We start from the raw sequence: 19,450 nt of genomic DNA, 5'->3' as shown, positions 1-19,450 counted from the left end.
TCGAGCCCCTTGCTGCACGTGGGAGGATTCACATTCTGTTCTTCTCTTCTGTCTGTCTGTTTCTCTGACTCACACAAGCAGGCAATGTGTAAATGTGTGTTCGCCGAGTGTTTGTCAACAGTCCAATCAGTCACTAGTTCACAGCAGCCGGGCCGAGATCATGGCGCCGAGATAAACATGAACGGAGGCAGGTGGCTTGTCACGTAAGTCAGCAAGCACACACAAACACACACACACACACCTGCCAGCAGTTTCTGGCTCCGTCCTCTCCTTCACCTCTTCTGGTTTGGCCTGTTATATGCTGTAATTACTCTAGACATATTATTTTCCGAATCTGGTGATGCTGGAACTTAAAACTTAGTTGTTTCAAGAAAGGTTTGTGTGTTTTGATTGTAATACTGCTCTCTGCTGACACCAGCACAAAGGTATACACAATCTAAAAGGAAACAATGCCTCTAGCACTGCAAGACACTTCCTGAAATCAAGTATTTCAATTGTTGACGCCATGTTTTATAAATTGTCAACAGGCTCAACACATGTGTGACGACCTTTGCATAGAATGCGACTGGGGACGCTGTTGCTGAAAAGGGACCCTTGCATTATCACACTTGTGAAAGACCTGAGGATCATTGTGGTTGGAAAAAGTGGAGAACCCCATCCTGGGGAGGGAAAATGCCACCTATGTCTATGACTACAAGAACAGTGTCCGACACAAAGCTCAAGAATACTTAAAAGTGAAGAGTGCATTAACCAGTCAGTGCCTGGCTCCAACACTTTTCTGTAAGTGATTAGGCCGATGTCAAGATTCAGTGATTAGGAGAAGGCTGCTGTGAAGTGGATCCAGGATCGTACCGCTCCGACTTGCTACAGGTTAAAATCTGTTGAGGACTAAGCAGAGGACATCTACACAGGCTGACTAACCAGTGTGGGGGAAGGTTTCCTCATCAATGACAAGAGATAAAGCAGAATCCAAGAAACTTTGGACACGCGATTGAGAGCGTGGTGAAGTCCGATGGATGACGCCATGCGCCCAGGAGGTGTTCCATTAGGAAACGAGAGGGAGAAAGACCAAAGAGGGAGTACTTTGAACCTCAAACCCACTTTAGGTTTATACAGACAAGGTGCTAAAACATAAGGAAGAGAAGAGGCTAATTCAAAGGCTGAAACAATAAATAGTGTTTCCTGAGAATCCTGTGGACTACACTTTGAAATGCATGCTTTGTGTGGGATTGTGTGAGCTAAATATGTTTTACAACAACAATGTGTTTAATCTTCTGGCTTTCTGAATTTTCTATTTCTGCTCATTCACGCAGGATGCCAAATACTGGCCATATTAGCACAATCTAGATAATAGATGAATAAATACACGTCTGTTTTAGTAATAGAATATAGACAGAACGCTTTGAAGAGAGTTATCCATTTGTCTTTTATATGTTTGCTTTAGCTTTCTTGTTGCCCACCATAATGGGGTTATCATAACACACTGTTTTATCAATTAAAGAGCTTAAATGCCGTTTTTGTGTTGGGTTGGACTCTCAAACACGTAGCAGCCTCTTTAGGAATGCACATTTTCAGAAGTAATCTAAAGACAATAGAAGGAAATAGGAAGCCCCCTGAGCAACGGCCAGGCATCCAGAAGTTTCCCACAATGCTAATGTCTGAAGAGAAGCCGCAGAGCTTGTCTAAGTATACAACTCAGGCCCGGAGCAACGCATTTCAGCCACGAGGGAACTGGAAAATATATATCTGAAGTAATGGCTGAAGGTAAGACATCTATCTGATTTATGTTCTCTTTTTAAACCAGCAGAGTCATTTTGGATTGTGTGAGATGTAAGACTTACTGTGACAGTTACACTGATGTCAATGAGAAGGAAATCGTAAAAAGGCAGACCTTGATGATGACTAATGCAGGGTTTTGTGTCTCTGTGGTAACATTTCATATTACAGCAATACCACTGCGAGAAAAGAAACAGAAAACTCTTCCTCGGTCGGATGGGTGCGGTCTGAATAGCTTTGACGGTATGCTCATTCATTGTCTCTCTTAATCTGTACACCACCATCTAAAAAAAAACACTTTACACTGAACAACCACTAATAACTTTAATCACGTATACACAAGGACTAATAATGCTTTTATATCAGCGACACGTTTGGGGTCGCCGGTTGTTTATTCTTCTTTACGTGTCACTAGCTCTTTGAAGCTTTTCCTGTTACGACGGCTCATCAGAAGAATTGCACAAACCTTTATTAAAAATGACCTTACAGTTTGTTATATATATTGCTGTGGACTTAATTTCCTATTAGTCACTTATTAACTTTCTGCATCTTTTCAATGGTTGTCAATGAAAGGGTTTCTTCCACTACAATAATACAACACAGTAACAATTAAACCCTTGTTTCCGACAACATCCGTGCTTTAAAACCACGTTTTCATTTTTTCGCTCTCTTTTGCCACTGAGGCTTTATTTCTTGCACATCACTGCCACCATCTGTTGATCAGTTGTGCTTCCTGCTGCGTGTGAACTTCTAACTGAGGTGCAAAAGTGAACGAACGAAGAGATTCACTTCAGTCTCGCGCTCAGCATCCATTGTGCTTCTGCTGTTTCAGGTCTGGATCTCTCTGGAGGGTTGAGGATAGTCCTCGTGGGAAAGACTGGATCCGGCAAGAGTGCGTCAGGAAACACCATCCTCGGAAGGGCCGCATTCAAAGAGGACCCGAGCTCCGTGTCTGTGACCACACACTGTGAGACACAGAGCGGGGACGTGGACGGCACCATGGTCCAGGTGATCGACACTCCGGGTCTCTTTGATACGGCCATCACAGAGGAAGAGTTGAAAACCCGAATAGAGGAGTGCGTCACGATGTCGGTTCCCGGCCCTCACGCCTTCCTGCTGGTGATCAGGCTCGGGGTGCGGTTCACCGAGGAGGAAAGAAACGCTGTGAAGTGGATCCAGGACAACTTCGGAGACGATGCCTCCATGTACACTATCATGCTGTTCACCTGCAAAGATCAGGCCAAAGCTGACAATGCTCTGAAGGAGTGCAAGGAGCTGCGGAGACTCTCCATCACATTCGGACGCAGGTACCACGCCTTCAACAACAACGACGCAGAGGACCGAGTGCAGGTCGCAGAGCTGATCACCATGATTAAGGAAATGATACAGGACAACGGTGGGAAGCATTACACCAATGAGATGTACGAAAAGGCCCAGAGGAAGCTGAAAGAAGAGGAGGAGCGCAGGAAACAAGAGGAGGAAGAGAAGAAAGAAGAGGAGAAGAAAATGTGGGTTGAAGAGAGGGAGAAGAAAGAAAAAGAGAGAGAAAAGGAGAAAAAGCTCAAAAGGAAGAACCTGTGCGTGGCCTCGGCCGCTGCGGTTTTGTTGCTGGTCGCCGGGGTGATTGTAGCCGTGGGAGCCGACACCACGGTGGCTTTGGCTCTAGGAGCCCCTGTGCTTGTCTTGGGGGTGCTTTGTGGTTTAGCTGCCTTTTGCTTATGGAAGGGCATAAGATGCAAAACCAAATGTCCCAGTATGACAATGTGCTAGGCGAGTGATAAGGACATCTGCAGTATGTGACCCTGGATGTACTGTGGAAGTATTGCACACATTGCTAATTACTGTCTTGTTATGGCCTTTTCTGATTTCCCCTTCCAGAATTGTCAGGATTTAACACAAAGTTGCAACAACAAGTACTTGATTTTGATGCTGGCAGTAAACAAACGGTATGAAATGCATTTTGTTTTTGTTTTCTTTTCACTCATTCATTGTTTGGAGCTTACACATGAATCATGATTTCAAATAAACAGTTACAGTTACAATGTATTGAGATCGTGTGCTTTTGATCTCATAATGCTTTCATAACTTGTGATAATTGCTCAAATAGAATATTCATGCGGATTTCCTACTGCCCTTGATTTAAACTGTGACAGGCTGCTTGCATTGCTTTATTATTAGTAACATTACTAGCTCACTTCCCTAAAGGAAACGAGAGACAATGGCAAACGTCCTCTGGCTGATCACACGTCACCGAAGAGGTATTGTTAACATCAGTGCACTGCCAGCACATCCCTGCCAGCCGCCAGCACACAACATCTGCAGCACAATGACACACAGGCGAGCAGACGAGCTGTAGGCCAGTGTGAGTCACCCACCGATTGATCTAAGACAGGGAACTTTAGCTTTTAAATGTCCGGATCGAGCTGAATAACATTTATTCACAAACGCATCAATAAAGCATGTCATTAAGTTGACATATCTGATTTTACTATGACCTTTACTTAAAATGGCTAATCCATTGATAAGCTGGCTTTGTTTTCATTTCATTTCATGGATCATGGCAATACGGAGAAGGGAATTCATAGAATGCCTTGAGTAACTGAAACAAAATGTCCATTGATTTTACTAGTTTTCTTTTTGAACAATTAGGTATTTTTTTATATTCATTCATTATATATGTAAAAACACTTGGGATTTCCATCCATCAAATCCAGACTGTAACCTAAGGAAAGCAACCCACTGCTGAGACTCAAATTGGATATTGATTCATTACTGTCTTTTCATTTGTATAAAAGTCCAAATCTAGCATTGATTTTAACTTTATGACATTGACATGTAATATTACCCATTGGTGATGATTTTACTTTAATACTGTAAATGACCACTAGCAGTGTTCTTTTATTTTGATGATCCTGTTTCCTACTTAGATTTTGTGTGACTTTTGTTTTGACATCGTGTTATCTGCTCACGTGATTGGTCGCTCGCGCTCATGCTCACGCTCACATCTGTTTAATAGAAGACACGAGAAGCTAGCTAGCAACTTAATACATTGGGCTAATGGCGGCGGACTTCCCTGGATTGCCACTTTATAGCACCCTTTGATATGCGGAGCGAGGTATGTGGTTCATTGTAATTGTATTTCATGTAAATTCATTTTATATAATGACTGTTGCCTGCTATGCTGTTATCCATGTATGCTAAAGTGCATTTGTCAAAGGATTATTTTGTATCTGGCTAAATTGCCTTTGTTATTTCCCTTTTTAGTTTTCATGGTGTTGATGTTGGTGTTGGTGCTATGCACACTCATCTGAATTAAAGTACACCCGTCTGGAAACACTCCCAAGCCTGTCTATTCCAAGTTGAAGGGATGCTACAAATACTTTATATGGATGACCTTTACATTAAACGCTGTGCATCAGCTGGAGCCGTTACTGTTATGATCTGACTTGGCTTTGGCTTTTCATTCAGCCTTATCCCACCAGGGACTGCTCTTGGGAGAGCATGAGCAAGCTCCAACATGGACACTGTAACCAACGTTTGGACCAAGTTCTCGAGATGTTTGTGAAAATGAATGATCATCTGTCTACTCTCTCCACAGCGTCTCCTGCTGACGGAAACCCACCTATGCCACCTCAAGTCCCGGTGCCCCCCACACCTCTGGCCGAGCCTCAGTTCCGGAACATCACCTTCCCTACTCCTGACTCCTATGCTGGTTGTAGTAGTTCACATATACTACGGTAATGTTGGCCATAGTATTAAGGTAATTACGGTATCTGTATGAGCCACTTCACTATCTGTTTACCGGCATTCGAGTTATAAGTAAACGGCAAGCAGACGTATCTTCTCCCTGTCTCCGTGTGCCCTTCCTTCACCTACAAATATTACAGTGGAGACGAGGTAACAAAGTGAATCCACATCAGTGATGAAAACCAAAGGGGTTTGATGAGTATAACTTCTCCTAAATGCAAGATTTCCCATGTTTTCTGGTCTGGAAGAAACCGTAATTGCTAAGCAAGGCACAACATTTGAAAGTGCAAGAGCGCCCTCCTGTGGTGAGGGACTGTAACAAAAAGGGAAAATGGGGTTCAAGACAAAAAGGAAGTGGTTTAAATTGACAAGAAAAACGGAGATTAACTGAAAGGGAAGACAACTGAAGGATTTCTTGAAAGAGGGGGAATTATAAAGTTGCAGAGACATTCAAATAAGACTACAACTGCAGAAATGGCATATATCGGAAAGGTTCCGGAATTTGACAGTAAGAAAGAAGATTTTGATTCATATTTGGAAAGGTTTGAAAGATGGCTGTCTGCAAATGACATTGATGCAGGGAAGAATGCTGATGTATTCGTGAGTGTTTTGGGTCCGACTGAATATGGATTACTAAAAAATTTGGTTGACCAAAAAATGTCAGTGAGGAGACTTACGATAGCCTCACGAAAGCCATGTCACTGCATTTCAAGCCGAAGCCTATCTTGATAGCGGAACGCTTCAGATTCTACAAACAACAGCAAAAGCAAGATGAATCAGTCTCTGAATATATCCTTGCATTGAAGAAACTAGTGAGCACTTGTGACTTTGGACAATTTCTCAATGATGCACTCAGGGATACGTTTGTATGTGGCCTCTTAGGGGAGCAGAATCACAAAAGGCTACTCTCTGAAAAAGAACTCACTTTCCAAAAGGCCTGTGAAATTACACTCGCTCTAGAATTGGCCTACAAGGACAAAGAAGAATTGAGAGAACATGCTGAGAAACCAAAAGGTGCAGTTAACAAAGTCTTCAATACTTCAAGTGAAAGACGACATCACATGAAAGGTCAAAGTTCGCGTTATGACCGGCAGGATGGTTCTAGAGGAAAACAACGGGTTTCAGAGAAATGGCAGTGCTATTGATGTGGCAAAGATAACTATCAACCAACTGAATACCACTACCGCACTGAAACATGCCATGGATGCGGGAAGGTTGGACATTTGAAAAGAGTCTGCAAGAAAATAAGACAGAGGGACAAAGCGCAAATGGTCATAGCAACCAGGGAAACGGATGACTCAGAAGATGGTGATGACGATGAGCTGGAATTGTTTACAGTATACACTGCACAAGGAAAGAAAGACGGCATTTTTGTCAGCATGGAGTTATCTGGGAAACCAGTGAAAATGCAAGTGGATACGAGTGCTTCAGTATCTTTGATTCCAGAGCCCCTTTATCAGGAGCAACTGAAGAATTGCCCACTAAAACCAGCTGCCATTCACCTGTCTTCATACACAGGAGATATCATACCTGGGGAAGGTCCTGGTGCCGGTGAAGTATGGGGAACAAGAGTGGAACTTGCCACTTGTGGTGGTTAAAGGCAGTAAACCGCCATTGCTGGGAAGAAATTGGCTGCAGAAGATAATGCTGAACTGGGGCAAGATCTTCAGCCTTCAGAGAACTGAACCACTCACACTGCAAGACATGCTTGAAAAGCACAAAGACTTGTTCAAGGATGGATATGGGAAGATTAAAGACTTCAGAGCAAAGATTAGAGTGCAGAGCAATGCCAAACCCATCTTCCACAAGTCACGACCAGTACCTTATGCGTTGAGGGAAGCAGTGGAAAAAGAACTTGAGCGCTTTCAGAAGAACGAAATCATTACACAAGTGGAAAGGAGTGATTGGGCTGCTCCTATCGTCGTAGTACCAAAGAAAGACAAGGCTGTGAGATTGTGCGGTGACTACAAAGTGACTGTGAATAGATGCATACTCCCAGAGGAATATCCTCTACCAAACGCTGAGGACTTATTTGCTACTTTGGCTGGCGGAATAGTTTTCAGTAAACTTGACCTGTCCTTCGCTTATCAACAATTGCAGCTTGATCCAGAATCAGAGCAGTATCTGACGATACACACACACAAGGGCCTCTTCAGATACCACCGTCTGGCCTACGGTGTCTCCACAGTTCCGGCAGTGTTCCAACACACAATGGACCAAATCCTTCATGGAATGGAGAATATTCTCCATTCCATGAAGGATTTGGTCCGTAGTGTGCTTTATGGATGACATTCTTGTCTCAGCGCCTACAAAAGAAAGACATTTAGCAATATTAGATGAAGTCATGAAAAGGCTGGAAAAGCATGCAATAAGGATCAAGAAATCAAAGTGTGCATTCTTGCAAGATTCAGTGGAGTACCTCGGATACAGAATTGATGCACAAGGACTTCACCCAACAGCAAGCAAGGCAGAAGCCATAGTAAACGCACCAGCTCCACAGAATGTGACAGAGCTAAGATCATTCCTGGGATTGCTTAATTATTATGGAAAGTTCTTGGCAAATGTATCTACATTACTGCATCCACTTCACCAGCTGCTACACATAGACACACCATGGACATGGTCAGAGAAATGTGAAGACGCATTCAAAGCCTGCAAACAGCGTCTCCTGAACAGTAAGTGTCTTGCACACTATGACCCCAGAGAAGCCTCTTAGGCTAGCATGTGACGCCAGTCCATATGGTTTTGGTGCAGTAATTTCGCACGTGCTACCCTCTGGTGAAGAGCAACCAATTGCTTTTGCATCAAGGACTCTTTCATCAAGTGAGCGAAATTATGCTCAAATTGAAAAAGAAGCATTGAGCATAATATTCGGTGTCAAGAAATTCCATAAGTACCTGTATGGAAGGAAGTTTGTGCTTTTGACCGACCACAAGCCACTTTTGACCATATTAGGCCCCAAATCAGCAGTTCCAACTCTTGCTGCACTCTGCATGTAACGCTGGGCCTTAATCCTACTGGCATATGACTATGACATCCAGTATAGACGTTCCAGTGACCACGCCAATGCAGATGCGTTGTCACGTCTTCCATGCAAGCATGACGTTGATGAAAGCACAGATGAGAATGAAGCCTTCTGTGTGTCCCATGTTGAGCAGTTGCCCGTGTCTGCCAGAGACATAGCAGAGGAGACTAGACTTGACCCAATCCTCTCTAAGGTCCTGGATCTGACATTGTCAGGATGGCCAAGGTTTGTGCCCAATCCAGAGCTCAAGCCATTTTACTTGAGGAAGGACCAGTTGTCTACAGACCAGGGATGTATTATTTGGGGGTCAAGGGTAATTATACCGCCGAAGTTCAGGCAGCGTCTTCTGTCAGATGTGCATGAGGGACCTCCAGGAATGACACGGATGAAGGCATTAGCCAGAAGTTTCCTGTGGTGGCCTGCACTAGACCAAGAGATAGAGAATCACGTGAGTCAGTGTGCAGCGTGTGAGACTACACTGAACAGACCTGCTGCAGCAGCTCTTCATCCTTGGTCATGGGCTACAACACCGTGGGAAAGAATACATGTGGACTTCGCTGAAACCAACAAGCAGCACTACCTGGTGGTAGTAGATGTCTATTCCAAATGGCTAGAAGTCCTGCCTACACAACTAACAACAGCAGAGAAGACTGCAAATCTTCTCAGGAACCTCTTTGCGTCATATGGTCTGCCAAAGGTGCTTGTGTCAGACAATGGCCCTCCCTTTACATCGACGGAGTTTGAGCAGTTTCTCAAGAATAACGGAGTACGCCATGTTCTCACACCACCTTACCATCCTGCGTCTAACGGAGCAGCGAAACGAGCGGTACAGACTTTCAAGAAAGCCTGGACGCGACTGGAAGCACAGTCTGTGTCACCCCATCTACGGCTTGCTCGGTTCCTGTTCACATATCGAAACACTCCTCACACAGTCACTGAACGCACCCCGGCTGAATTGTTCCTGAAAAGACAACCACGCACTCGCCTGTCATTACTGAAGCCGGACATCTCCGAAGTGGTGGTCAAGCATCAGCTACAACAGAAAAAGGCTCATGACAAGCGGGCAAAGCCTCTCCGGATGTTTAATCTGGGAGAGAGGGTGTTAGTTCGAGATTTCAGACATCCTAAAAAACTGTGGATTCCAGGGGAAATTCTGCAACGGAAAGGACCTCTGACCTATGTAGTGCAAATAGGTCAACGCCAAGTCAAGGTGCATGTGGATCACCTTCTGGCATCTAAAACTTCAACACGTCTAAGCAAGCAGAATGGATGACAGCGATTTCCTGGACTGCACAGCAGCTCTGAGGACCAAGCAGAAAGCACTGAGCAAGAAGATGCAGCTGCTGGTGCATCTCCGGAAGCTCAACCGGAGCGCCGCTATCCTGAAAGACAGCGAACAGCACCAGAAAGACTGAATCTCTAAATGTTCATGTAGAGATAATGACTTATTTAGTCAGTAATTATGTTCCGACTGCTTACTGTTATGTTATGAAGTTTAGGGTATGTTACTGTTAATTGAACCCGGCATATGTAGTTTAAGGAATGACTAATGCAATGAAGTATGTAGTCTGGCTATATATGTTATAATCTAGGAGGGAGGAGTGTAGTAGTTCACATATACTACGGTAATGTTGGCCATAGTATTAAGGTAATTACGGTATCTGTATGAGCCACTTCACTATCTGTATTCCGGCATTCGAGTTATAAGTAAACGGCAAGCAGACGTATCTTCTCCCTGTCTCCGTGTGCCCTTCCTTCACCTACAAATATTACACTGGGGACGTTGGGGGGTGTGAGGGTTTTCTCCTTCAGTGTACACTTGCCATGACTCAGTCTCCTCGCTCCTTCCCCGCGGATTCAGTAAAAACTTATTTTGTGATTGGCCTTCTGAAGGACAAAGCCTTAGCTTGGGCCTTGGCCTTCTCCAGGACCAACACCCTTGAGTCTTATCCTTTTGCTGACTTTGTTGAATTTCATACCACTTTTAATCATCCACTTGGCCATAATAACGCATCAAAGCGCTTATTAAACTTGCGGCAGGGAACTCAATCAGTCGCAGACTTTCTCATCGAGTTTCGTATTCTCGCTGCTGAGACAGGTTTGGGTATCCTGTTGAATTCGCTCAATGATCAAATTAAGGACCAACTAGCGTTCCGTGACGAACCAGCCTCATTCGAAGAATTAGCTTCATTAGCAGTCAGGGTCGACAACCGCATCCGAGAACGTAGGAAGGAGAGGGACTCAAACTCCCATAGGCCATTGCACGGTTATCCTCCGCCTAACTCAAATTTCCCTAAGCCCCTGCGTGAGCACGGCCCTCGTGAGGCCTATCTTCCACCGCTTCCGCAGGTCTCTCGTCCGGGCGACTATCGTTCTACCACAAACACCGAAGTTACAGAGCCCATGCAATTAGGTCGAACCCGCTGAACGCTCGAGGAAAGATCGAGACGCATGCGTAATAAAGAATGCCTTTACTGTGGTTCCCCTCGTCATTTCATTTCTTCCTGTTCAGTTCGACCAAACGATTACGCCCACCAGTAGACGCGGGGATACTGGTGGGAACTGACCTTCCTCGTCTCACCCTTCCGGTCACCCTAGAGTTTGAAAGAACCTCCCACGCTTTCCATGCTTTGATTGATTCTGGTTCTGAGAAAAATCAGCTAGATAATGGTTTAGCCACTCTACTGGCCCGGCCACTCGTTCAGTTACCCACTCCGATCACCGTTTCTGCCCTGGATGGGGTGTCTTTGGCTACCATCACTCACAAGACTAAACCTTTAACGTTAATTGTTTCTGGAAATCATCGCGAGAGCTTGAGCCGAACTAAGTCCCTCTGCTGCCAAAAATAAAATCTTTTTTATCCTCGGAATCCTGCTTTTGAGTTCAACCCTCGTTCTGGCTATCACCCCATGACAGTTACTTCGATGTTTTAAATAAATAATGCATGTTACAGGTAAAACATTCACACAAAACAATTTATGTATTTCATGACTGCAGTGGTTCTGGATTTGACAAGCTTTTTAGCAAATGCATCTCAAAGTTCAAAGATTTAGCTTTAATGTAATTGTACAATACAGTATTAGAATGAAGTACAGAGCTTAGATAAACATTTAGTCAACAATCTCAGTCACAAACAAAATCGGGAGTCAAATGACATCAGCTAAGTTACTGAACAACTTATTTTGCCATACATCCTTAAGGGATGTAACCATGTATACACACTGAGAATGGACAAAAGGTCACCTTATTGAACGTAAAAAGTAACACATCAGGATGGAAGGTGTTCTTAATACCAAACAACCAACTAAGATAAATGGAATCATATTTGTTTAGTAAAGCATCTGCATTTAAAAGATCTTAAAAGGTTAATGAATTTGAAAACGCTGGGAAGCTTAGAACGTATGAATGTACAATAGCAAAGAAATTTTGTTTTGCAAAAAATATATATATAAAAAACGTTTCTCAGCTGTCTTTTGTTTTAGGTTTCATCCACAACTCGATGGCTTTAGAAACACCGGCACCAGTGACCATTAGAACTGGTCTCATGGACAAAGCTGCTGCACAGACGCCTACTACAGGAACATTTGCTGCAGCAGCGACTACTGCTGCCACAATCAGGTAGTTACTGGTAGTGTTCACGTAGCCTGCCCATCTGCTCCAACGTTCCTTGGAGTTCCTCTTCCTCTGCGCCTCTTCATACATGCTTGAGGTATAATGGAGACCATTGATGTGCACTACCTTGTCTATCTTTTTGAACAGATCAGCCACTTGAGTGGGATTTTTCATAGATGTGTTGTCAAACACAGCATACCTTTCTTTATAGCCACTGATTAAGTCCTTGAGTTCAGAACTTTTGTCGAAATGATCCTCAATGTTCCCCTTGATGATGTCTCCCCCCGTGAAGACCACCAGAGTATGATTGAAGACTTCCTCACCAAAGTTGTTGTGGATCCACTTGATGATATCCTTCTCCTCTTCAGTAAAGCGTAAATCCAGTCTGATCACTAGCAGGAATACATGAGGTCCTGGGTCAGACAGCAACATGCATTCCTCTATTTCCTTTCTCAGCTTGCCTTCTTCAATCGCCGTGTCAAAGACTCCCGGGGTGTCCACCACAGTCACAATTCTTTCATCACGGTGGACGCTTTCCCTTTCACATGTCTGTGTCACAGAAGAAGGAGAAATATCTGAGAGGAAAGCTCTTCGTCCCAGGATGGTGTTTCCTGTTGCACTCTTTCCTGATCCTGTGTTCCCCAGCAGGACAATCCTCAGGTCACCGACAACTGGAGAGCTGCAATCTGTGGACAGAAAGACACAGAGACACTTCATTTGAACTTATAGGAGCTTGTTGGTCAGTTTACATAAGGAGTACGAGCACAGACATATCTGTTCCTACACACAAGGAAAGACACTCACCTTCAGTTGAGGTCAAACCCATCATGTTGTAGTTGAAGAAGTAGCTGGAAACACACGACAAACCACACTTTGAACCACTGACTTGTGTCTGTTTCTTCCCCTTTCCTTCCAGATCAAAGTATGTCCGTACTTTTGTTTGTCTGTCTGTGTGTGTGTGTGTGTGTGTGTGTGTGTGTGTGCGTGTGTCTCTCTCTCCCTCCTTCTCTGTCTCTCTCCCTCCCTCCCTCTCAGTAGTTTCCTGGAAAACGAAACTACGACTTTCAAAAACATGGGGGGGGATCAAAAAGTGATTAAACTGTTTGGACGGAAACTCCTTACATGCTAAAGCAGGTGACACCCTGATCTCAAACGTTATGCCTTTGACAACGTTCAATTTAAATGTTAAATGAATGAACCACTGACTCGTTTCTCCGTTTCTTCACCTTTCCTTCCAGATCAAAGTGTCCGTACTTTTGTTTGCTTCCAATTCCCCGCCCTGCACTTAAAGGACTTCCTGTAAAACAAAACTTTGCCTTTACAAAACATCAAAACATTTACATTGTTTGGATCCATACTCACTTGCATCGACGTTTTGTGGACGGAAAGATCTGTAATGGTTTAACTATCACATTTGTCACATAGTTATTCGTGCTCTCACTCTCTGAGCTTGTGATGCGTGATTGTGAGCGCCTGATAGTCCGGTCGATATTTTGCTGTTAATGTGTATTATAAATGTTGTGCTATGTAAGGTTCGGGGTGTCAGTGCACATTAAAGGGGTTTGTGTCATTTTGGGTAAATTGCACTACACGCCGACATGAAGCTCACGGAGCCAACGAGGAAGCACGGCTTCAGGATACTGCCGCACTTCCCGTGCTCGGTGGAGGCCTGCAGCCTGGCGGTGGGGGAGATGGTGGTGTTTGTTGGCAGCGTGGAAGACGCAGACCGTGTCATGGAGAACGGGATCGAGGTCAACAACCACTTCTTTCCCGTTCTGCCGCTCACCAAACCGGCTGTTGAGATCACAGTCAGAGCCGACGTGTTAACCAGAGAACTATCTCGGTACTGTAAGGTAGTCTCTCGGGTTACTAAGGTGTCCCCTGGATGCAAGTCTCTCCTGTTGAGACAAGTGGTGGGATATTTATATGTCTTGCACTGAGGAGAGGCTTCTGTCAGGCCACTCTGCCATAAAGCCGACTGGTGGAGGGCTGCAGTGATAGTTGACTTTGTGGAACTAGGAAAAGTTCTGGTCCAAACTTCTTTCATTTAAGGATTATGGAGGCCACTGTGCTCTTAGGAACCTTCAGTGGTGCATACATTATTTTGTAACTTTGGCCAATTCTGTCTCTGACCTCCTTGGGCTCCTTTGACCTCACGATTCTCATTTGCTCTGACAAGCACTGTGAGCTGTAAGGTCTTATATAGACAGGTGTGCCTTTCCTAATCAAGTCCAATTGGTTTAATTAAACACAGCAGGACTCCAGTGAAGGCGTAGAACCATCTCAAGGAGGTTCAGAAGAAATGGACAGCATGTGAGTTAAATACGAGCGTCACAGCAAAGGGTCTAAATACTTATGACCTTGTGATATTTCAGTTTTTTCTTTTTTAATAAATTAGCAAAAATGTCTACATTCCTGTTTTTTTTTTGTCAAGAGGGAGTGCTGAGGGTACATTAATGAGAAATAAAATGAACTTTTTGATTTTAGCAAATGGCTGCAATGAAACAAAGAGTGAACAGTTTAAAAGGGGCCTGATACCTTCCATACCCACTGTATGTGGGCACGTATGTTCCATATGTGCACAGCTGATGTTAAAATGTCTGTCTTTGACACTGTACTCCACTCTAGCCGCAGTAGCCGCAAAGATCAGAAAGCTTCAGGCGGTCTCTAATGATGCTTTAAGAATTTTACTTAAGCTCCCAAGATGGAGACATGCGAGTCATATGTTTGTTACTTGTGATGTGCCCACATGCAGTCCTGAGGAATTGAATCTAAAAATGTAAATGTTGCATGTGATCATCAAGACCTTAACTTTTCCTGAAACAAGGTATTATTCTTGTCTGTGGAAACAGTGGAACAAATGTCTGTATTATTACATTACAGATCATTTAACAGACACTTTTATCCAAAGCGACTTACATTACACTTTAAACCCGTGGCTTTCTCACATTTTTGCCTGAGGAGCAAGTAGGGGTTAGGTGTCTTGCTCAGGGACACTTCAACATGGAACATGGGGCAGCCTGGACTCTGACCACCAACCTTGTGCTTCCCAGCACACCTTCTCTAACCCCTGCGCCACGAAATCTGTGTTTTCATCCATTTATTATTTGTGACAATACCGGTGTCTTGATGCGTTGCTACTGCAATGTATTTTAGTTTCTTTGTCATTTTATATGGAGTCCTGAGTCTGAAAATGAATAACATCCAACTAAATAAAATTGGCTTTAATACATTGAAATAGTTTAATTCCAAATTTGGCACAAATTCTATATGGAGGAGTGGCAGCTTTCCTCTGATACGTCGCTTTCATTGATAATCACAGTTCGAGGGTCATCCTATCGCATTACACAATACAGAAATGCGTTTGTCCACCCTCCACATTGCACACAGATAGATTGTGTAAAGGAGACAAAGTAATTAAATTAGGATAAACTTGGAAAGATAGGTTAAAAAAAAGAAGAAGTTGGAAATAAAATAGAAAGAAAGTACAACTCAAACTAATAAACTTACAAAGTATACACACGTACCCACACACCGATGTGCCTTCCCCCAAACAATATGAGTAATATAACTGGTAAGTAACAATACAAATAACCATGGTTTTAGTGGGAGTGAACTAATAATGCAAACAATGAATAGCAAACAGAAGAATACACATGGAGACATTTTATGTCTGTATTTTTTTACCAAAACCTTTAAAACAAATACAGCACTTTTGTGGGCATTTTCTGTTTGAAAAAAATCAGATTTTCTTTGTGTAATCAATAGTGTGTTGTGACCGGTTTTCATTGGAAGAACTTTCTAGTGACGAAATGTTCTCTATTGAAGGAGTTTAGTCTGAGGTTGGTTATAATAGCAGTAAGTATGAGCAAAGGGGAGGGGAGGACATCAAGAGAGCTTTTGATGCGATGCCCGTGTTCCCGTAGAACCAGTTGTTCAAGATGTTTGTTGATCAAAGCTGTGGTTGTTTCTGAATGTGGTGTTACCAGGATCAACCGTCATCAGTATGTTGACTTTGCTTAAAGGAACTTATGAGTCATCATAAAAGCATTTTGGAAGCCATCGCAATTTTTCAGTAAAATTATGTTACGGAAACATTTGCATAAAACCTGATAATGGATCGATCACACTTGTAATGCTGTATAAGTGTTTGCTATGTGGTATTATAATATATTTATATATTTTCTATGTATTTTAATGCGTTTCTTCTGACTTTAAGGGGACAGTTTGACAAGTGACAAATGAATCTCACATAGTTTCTCTGCGAGCATCAAATGAGTTGGTTGATGAATGCAGCAGTAAACATGCCTTCATTTTCATTTCTGATAAGTTGAAAAATGTGTTTTCCGTTGCGTTAGATAAACTTCCTCCAGCTGTTAAGCATGAGGCCGATCGCAGCAGCTAAAACTGGCTCCTCCACCACAGCAGCAGCACTAGCAGCAGCAGCACCAGCAGCACTACCTAGAGCACCCAATGCAAAGGGAACCACCAGTTTCGCGTAGCCTGCCCATCTGCTCCAACGTTCCCTTGAGTTCCTCTTCCTCTGCGCCTCTTCATACATGCTTCTGGTATAATGGAGACCATTGACGTGCACTACCTTGTCTATCTTTTTGAACAGATCAGCCACTTGAGTGTGATTTTCCATAGATGTGTTGTCAAACACAGCGTACCTTTCTTTATAGCCACTGATTAAGTCCTTGACTTCAGAACTTTTGTCGAAATGATCCTCAATGTTCCCCTTGATGATGTCTCCCCTCGTGAAGACCACCAGAGTATGATTGAAGACTTCCTCGCCAAAGTTGTCGTGGATCCACTTGACGATATCCTTCTCCTCTTCAGTAAAGCGTAAATCCAGTCTGATCACTAGCAGGAATACATGAGGTCCTGGGTAAGACAGCAACATGCATTCCTCTATTTCCTTTCTCAACTTGCCTTCTTCAATCGCCGTGTCATTGACTCCCGGGGTGTCCACCACAGTCACAATTCTTTCATCACGGTGGGCGCTTTCCCTTTCACATGTCTGTGTCACAGAAGAAGGAGAAGTATCTGAGAGGAAAGCTCGTCGTCCCAGGATGGTGTTTCCTGTTGCACTCTTTCCTGATCCTGTGTTCCCCAGCAGGACAATCCTCAGGTCACCGACAACTGGAGAGCTGCAATCTGTGGACAGAAAGACACAGAGACACTTCATTTGAACTTATAGGAGCTTGTTGGTCAGTTTACATAAGGAGTACGAGCACAGACATATCTGTTCCTACACACAAGGAAAGACACTCACCTTCAGTTGAGGTCAAACCCATCATGTAGTTGAAGAAGTAGCTGGAAACACACGACAAACCACACTTTGAACCACTGACTTGTGTTTGTTTCTTCCCCTTTCCTTCCAGATCAAAGTATGTCCGTACTTTTGTTTGTCTGTCTCTCTCTCCCTTCCTCCCTCCCTCATCCTCTCTCTCTCTCTCTCTCTCTGAGCGGAAGGAGTGCTGAGTGTGCGGAGCGTGAGGTGAATTGTTTGGATGTGTTTTCTATCTGTTATCTCGTGTATTTTTAGGCGTGGTTTCTGGTGTGGTTTGTGGGGTGAATGCGTGTTGGTGTGTACGTGTGACTTTTCTTTCTTTTTATGTGTTTTTGTCTGCGTCTGTAGCCGGTCGGCATGTCGGACCTCACGGGGCTGACGCGGAAGCACGGCGTGAAGCTCGCGCCGGGCTTCGCGTGCTCCGTGGAGGACTGCGGTCTGGCCGTGGGGGGGTTGGTTGGGCACGGGAGCGTAAAGTCCGCCGCGTGGATGAACCGCGCGGTGGTCATTTTTGTAGATAGCGTGGAGAAGGCGCGCGAGGTGGTGGCGAGCGGCGTGGTGGTCCGCGAGGCGCACGTGCCCGTTCTTCCGCTCGCGGTGCCGGCCGTCAGGGTGACGGTGGCGAACGTTCCGCCGTTCGTCCCTGACGGAGTGCTGCTGGAGGAGCTGGTCAAACACGGGAAGGTGGTGTCCCCGCTTAAAAAGCTGTCCTCGGGCTGCAAGTCGCCTTTAATGAGGCACGTGGTGTCTCACAGGAGACAACTCCACATGGTCCTCACCAAACCCCAGGCCCTCGACCTGGTGATTAAGGTGAGGATCGAGGGGTTTGACTACGCCATGTTCGCCACATCGGACGATGGGAGGTGTTTCCGTTGCGGCGGAGAGGGACACCTGGCGAGGGGTTGCCCGGAGAGGAACCCCTCGTCCGCTCCGCTGGATGTGGGGGCGAGTGTGAGAGGGGGTGAGGCCGAGCCGGTCGGTCAGGTGGATGAGGGGGTGACAGTAGGGACAGGTGAGGGGGTGAGTGTGGCGATAGGTGAAGCCCAACCGGTCGCTGAGGGGGTAATTGTGGCAACGGGTGAGGGTCAGCCTGTCGGTCAGGTGGGTGAGGGGGTGACTGTGGCGACAGGTGAGGGGGTGAGTGTGGTGACGAGTGAGGGCCAGCTGGTCGGTCAGGTGGATGAGGGGGTGACTGTGGGGATGGGTGAGGGGGTGAGTGTGGGATTGGGTGAGAGCCAGCCGGTCGGTCAGGTGGGTGAGGGGGTGACTGCGGGGATGGGTGAGGGGGTGAGTGTGGGATTGGGTGAAGGCCAGCCGGGCGACCAGGTGGATGAGGGGGAGACTGTGGGATTGGGCGAGAGCCAGCCGGTCGGTCAGGTGGGTGAGGGGGTGACTGCGGGGATGGGTGAGGGGGTGAGTGTGGGATTGGGTGAAGGCCAGCCGGGCGACCAGGTGGATGAGGGGGAGACTGTGGGATTGGGCGAGAGCCAGCCGGTCGGTCAGGTGGGTGAGGGGTCAGAGGGGATGAATGTCAGAGTGGATGGGGGGTTGAATGTAGCCCAGCGGGCAGGTGTGTGTGACCGAGTGAAAGAGGGGATGGGGGCACTTGGTAGTGGGGGAGCTGTTCGAGGTGGAACCTCGGACAGCGAGGAATATATGGAAGAGGGGGGGGTGGACTTTAAGGCCCCCCGCCTGAAGAGGAAGACGAGGGCCAACAGGGGAGGCTCTCGGGCAAAAAGAGGGGGGCGCAGAGGAAAGGTGGGAGGTGTGGAGTCAGGGTCCTCTTCAGGGTGGGCCTCTGAAGACAGCGTCTCCTCAGGGGGGACGGTCACCAGCAGGCACGGGGTGGGGCAGATGAAAGCGTTCCTGCAGGCCACCAAGAACCAGAGAGGAGTGGAGCTGGAGGACTACTTCTCCGACTTGGAGAAGTTTGCGCGCTCCGTTCGACGCGGCTGCACGAAAAAGGGTGGGGCAGACTACACCCAGCAGGAGGTTTT

At 45.4% G+C, this 19,450-nt stretch overlaps 3 protein-coding genes and 1 long non-coding RNA gene across 4 annotated transcripts; 2 read left to right on the top strand and 2 right to left on the bottom strand.

The window, feature by feature from the left end:
- The first annotated feature begins 1,552 nt into the window (after positions 1–1,552).
- Positions 1,553–3,822, top strand: LOC120825829 (GTPase IMAP family member 6). Its single transcript, XM_040187672.2, is given in 4 exon segments — positions 1,553–1,714; positions 1,716–1,764; positions 1,948–2,019; positions 2,609–3,822. Coding segments are annotated over 4 exon segments (1,212 nt in total). The 5' UTR covers positions 1,553–1,561; the 3' UTR covers positions 3,547–3,822.
- Positions 3,823–11,582: 7,760 nt separating this feature from the next.
- Positions 11,583–13,407, bottom strand: LOC120825655 (GTPase IMAP family member 4-like). The gene is made up of 2 exons (XM_078080433.1): positions 12,965–13,407; positions 11,583–12,846 (listed from the first exon to the last, which is right to left on the bottom strand). Exons 1-2 carry the CDS (start codon positions 12,987–12,989, stop codon positions 12,011–12,013), a joined length of 861 nt encoding a protein of 286 aa, XP_077936559.1. The 5' UTR covers positions 12,990–13,407; the 3' UTR covers positions 11,583–12,010.
- On the top strand, positions 13,155–17,139 carry LOC120825657 (uncharacterized). The gene is made up of 2 exons (XR_005713140.2): positions 13,155–13,294; positions 13,399–17,139. It is a non-coding gene; the product is annotated as an uncharacterized LOC120825657 (long non-coding RNA).
- LOC120825656 (GTPase IMAP family member 4-like) lies at positions 15,370–17,617 on the bottom strand. The gene is made up of 2 exons (XM_040187389.2): positions 17,436–17,617; positions 15,370–17,317 (listed from the first exon to the last, which is right to left on the bottom strand). The coding sequence occupies exons 1-2, from the start codon at positions 17,458–17,460 to the stop codon at positions 16,515–16,517; spliced, it is 828 nt and encodes a 275-aa protein (XP_040043323.2). The 5' UTR covers positions 17,461–17,617; the 3' UTR covers positions 15,370–16,514.
- Positions 17,618–19,450: the final 1,833 nt, after the last annotated feature.

The sequence above is a fragment of the Gasterosteus aculeatus genome, chromosome 9 (assembly GCF_964276395.1).
Source record: "Gasterosteus aculeatus chromosome 9, fGasAcu3.hap1.1, whole genome shotgun sequence".
In the NCBI taxonomy this organism is placed as follows: Eukaryota; Metazoa; Chordata; class Actinopteri; order Perciformes; family Gasterosteidae; genus Gasterosteus; species Gasterosteus aculeatus.
The sequence above is the reverse complement of the archived record's forward strand: the minus strand, read 5'-3'. Positions and strand labels throughout refer to the sequence as shown.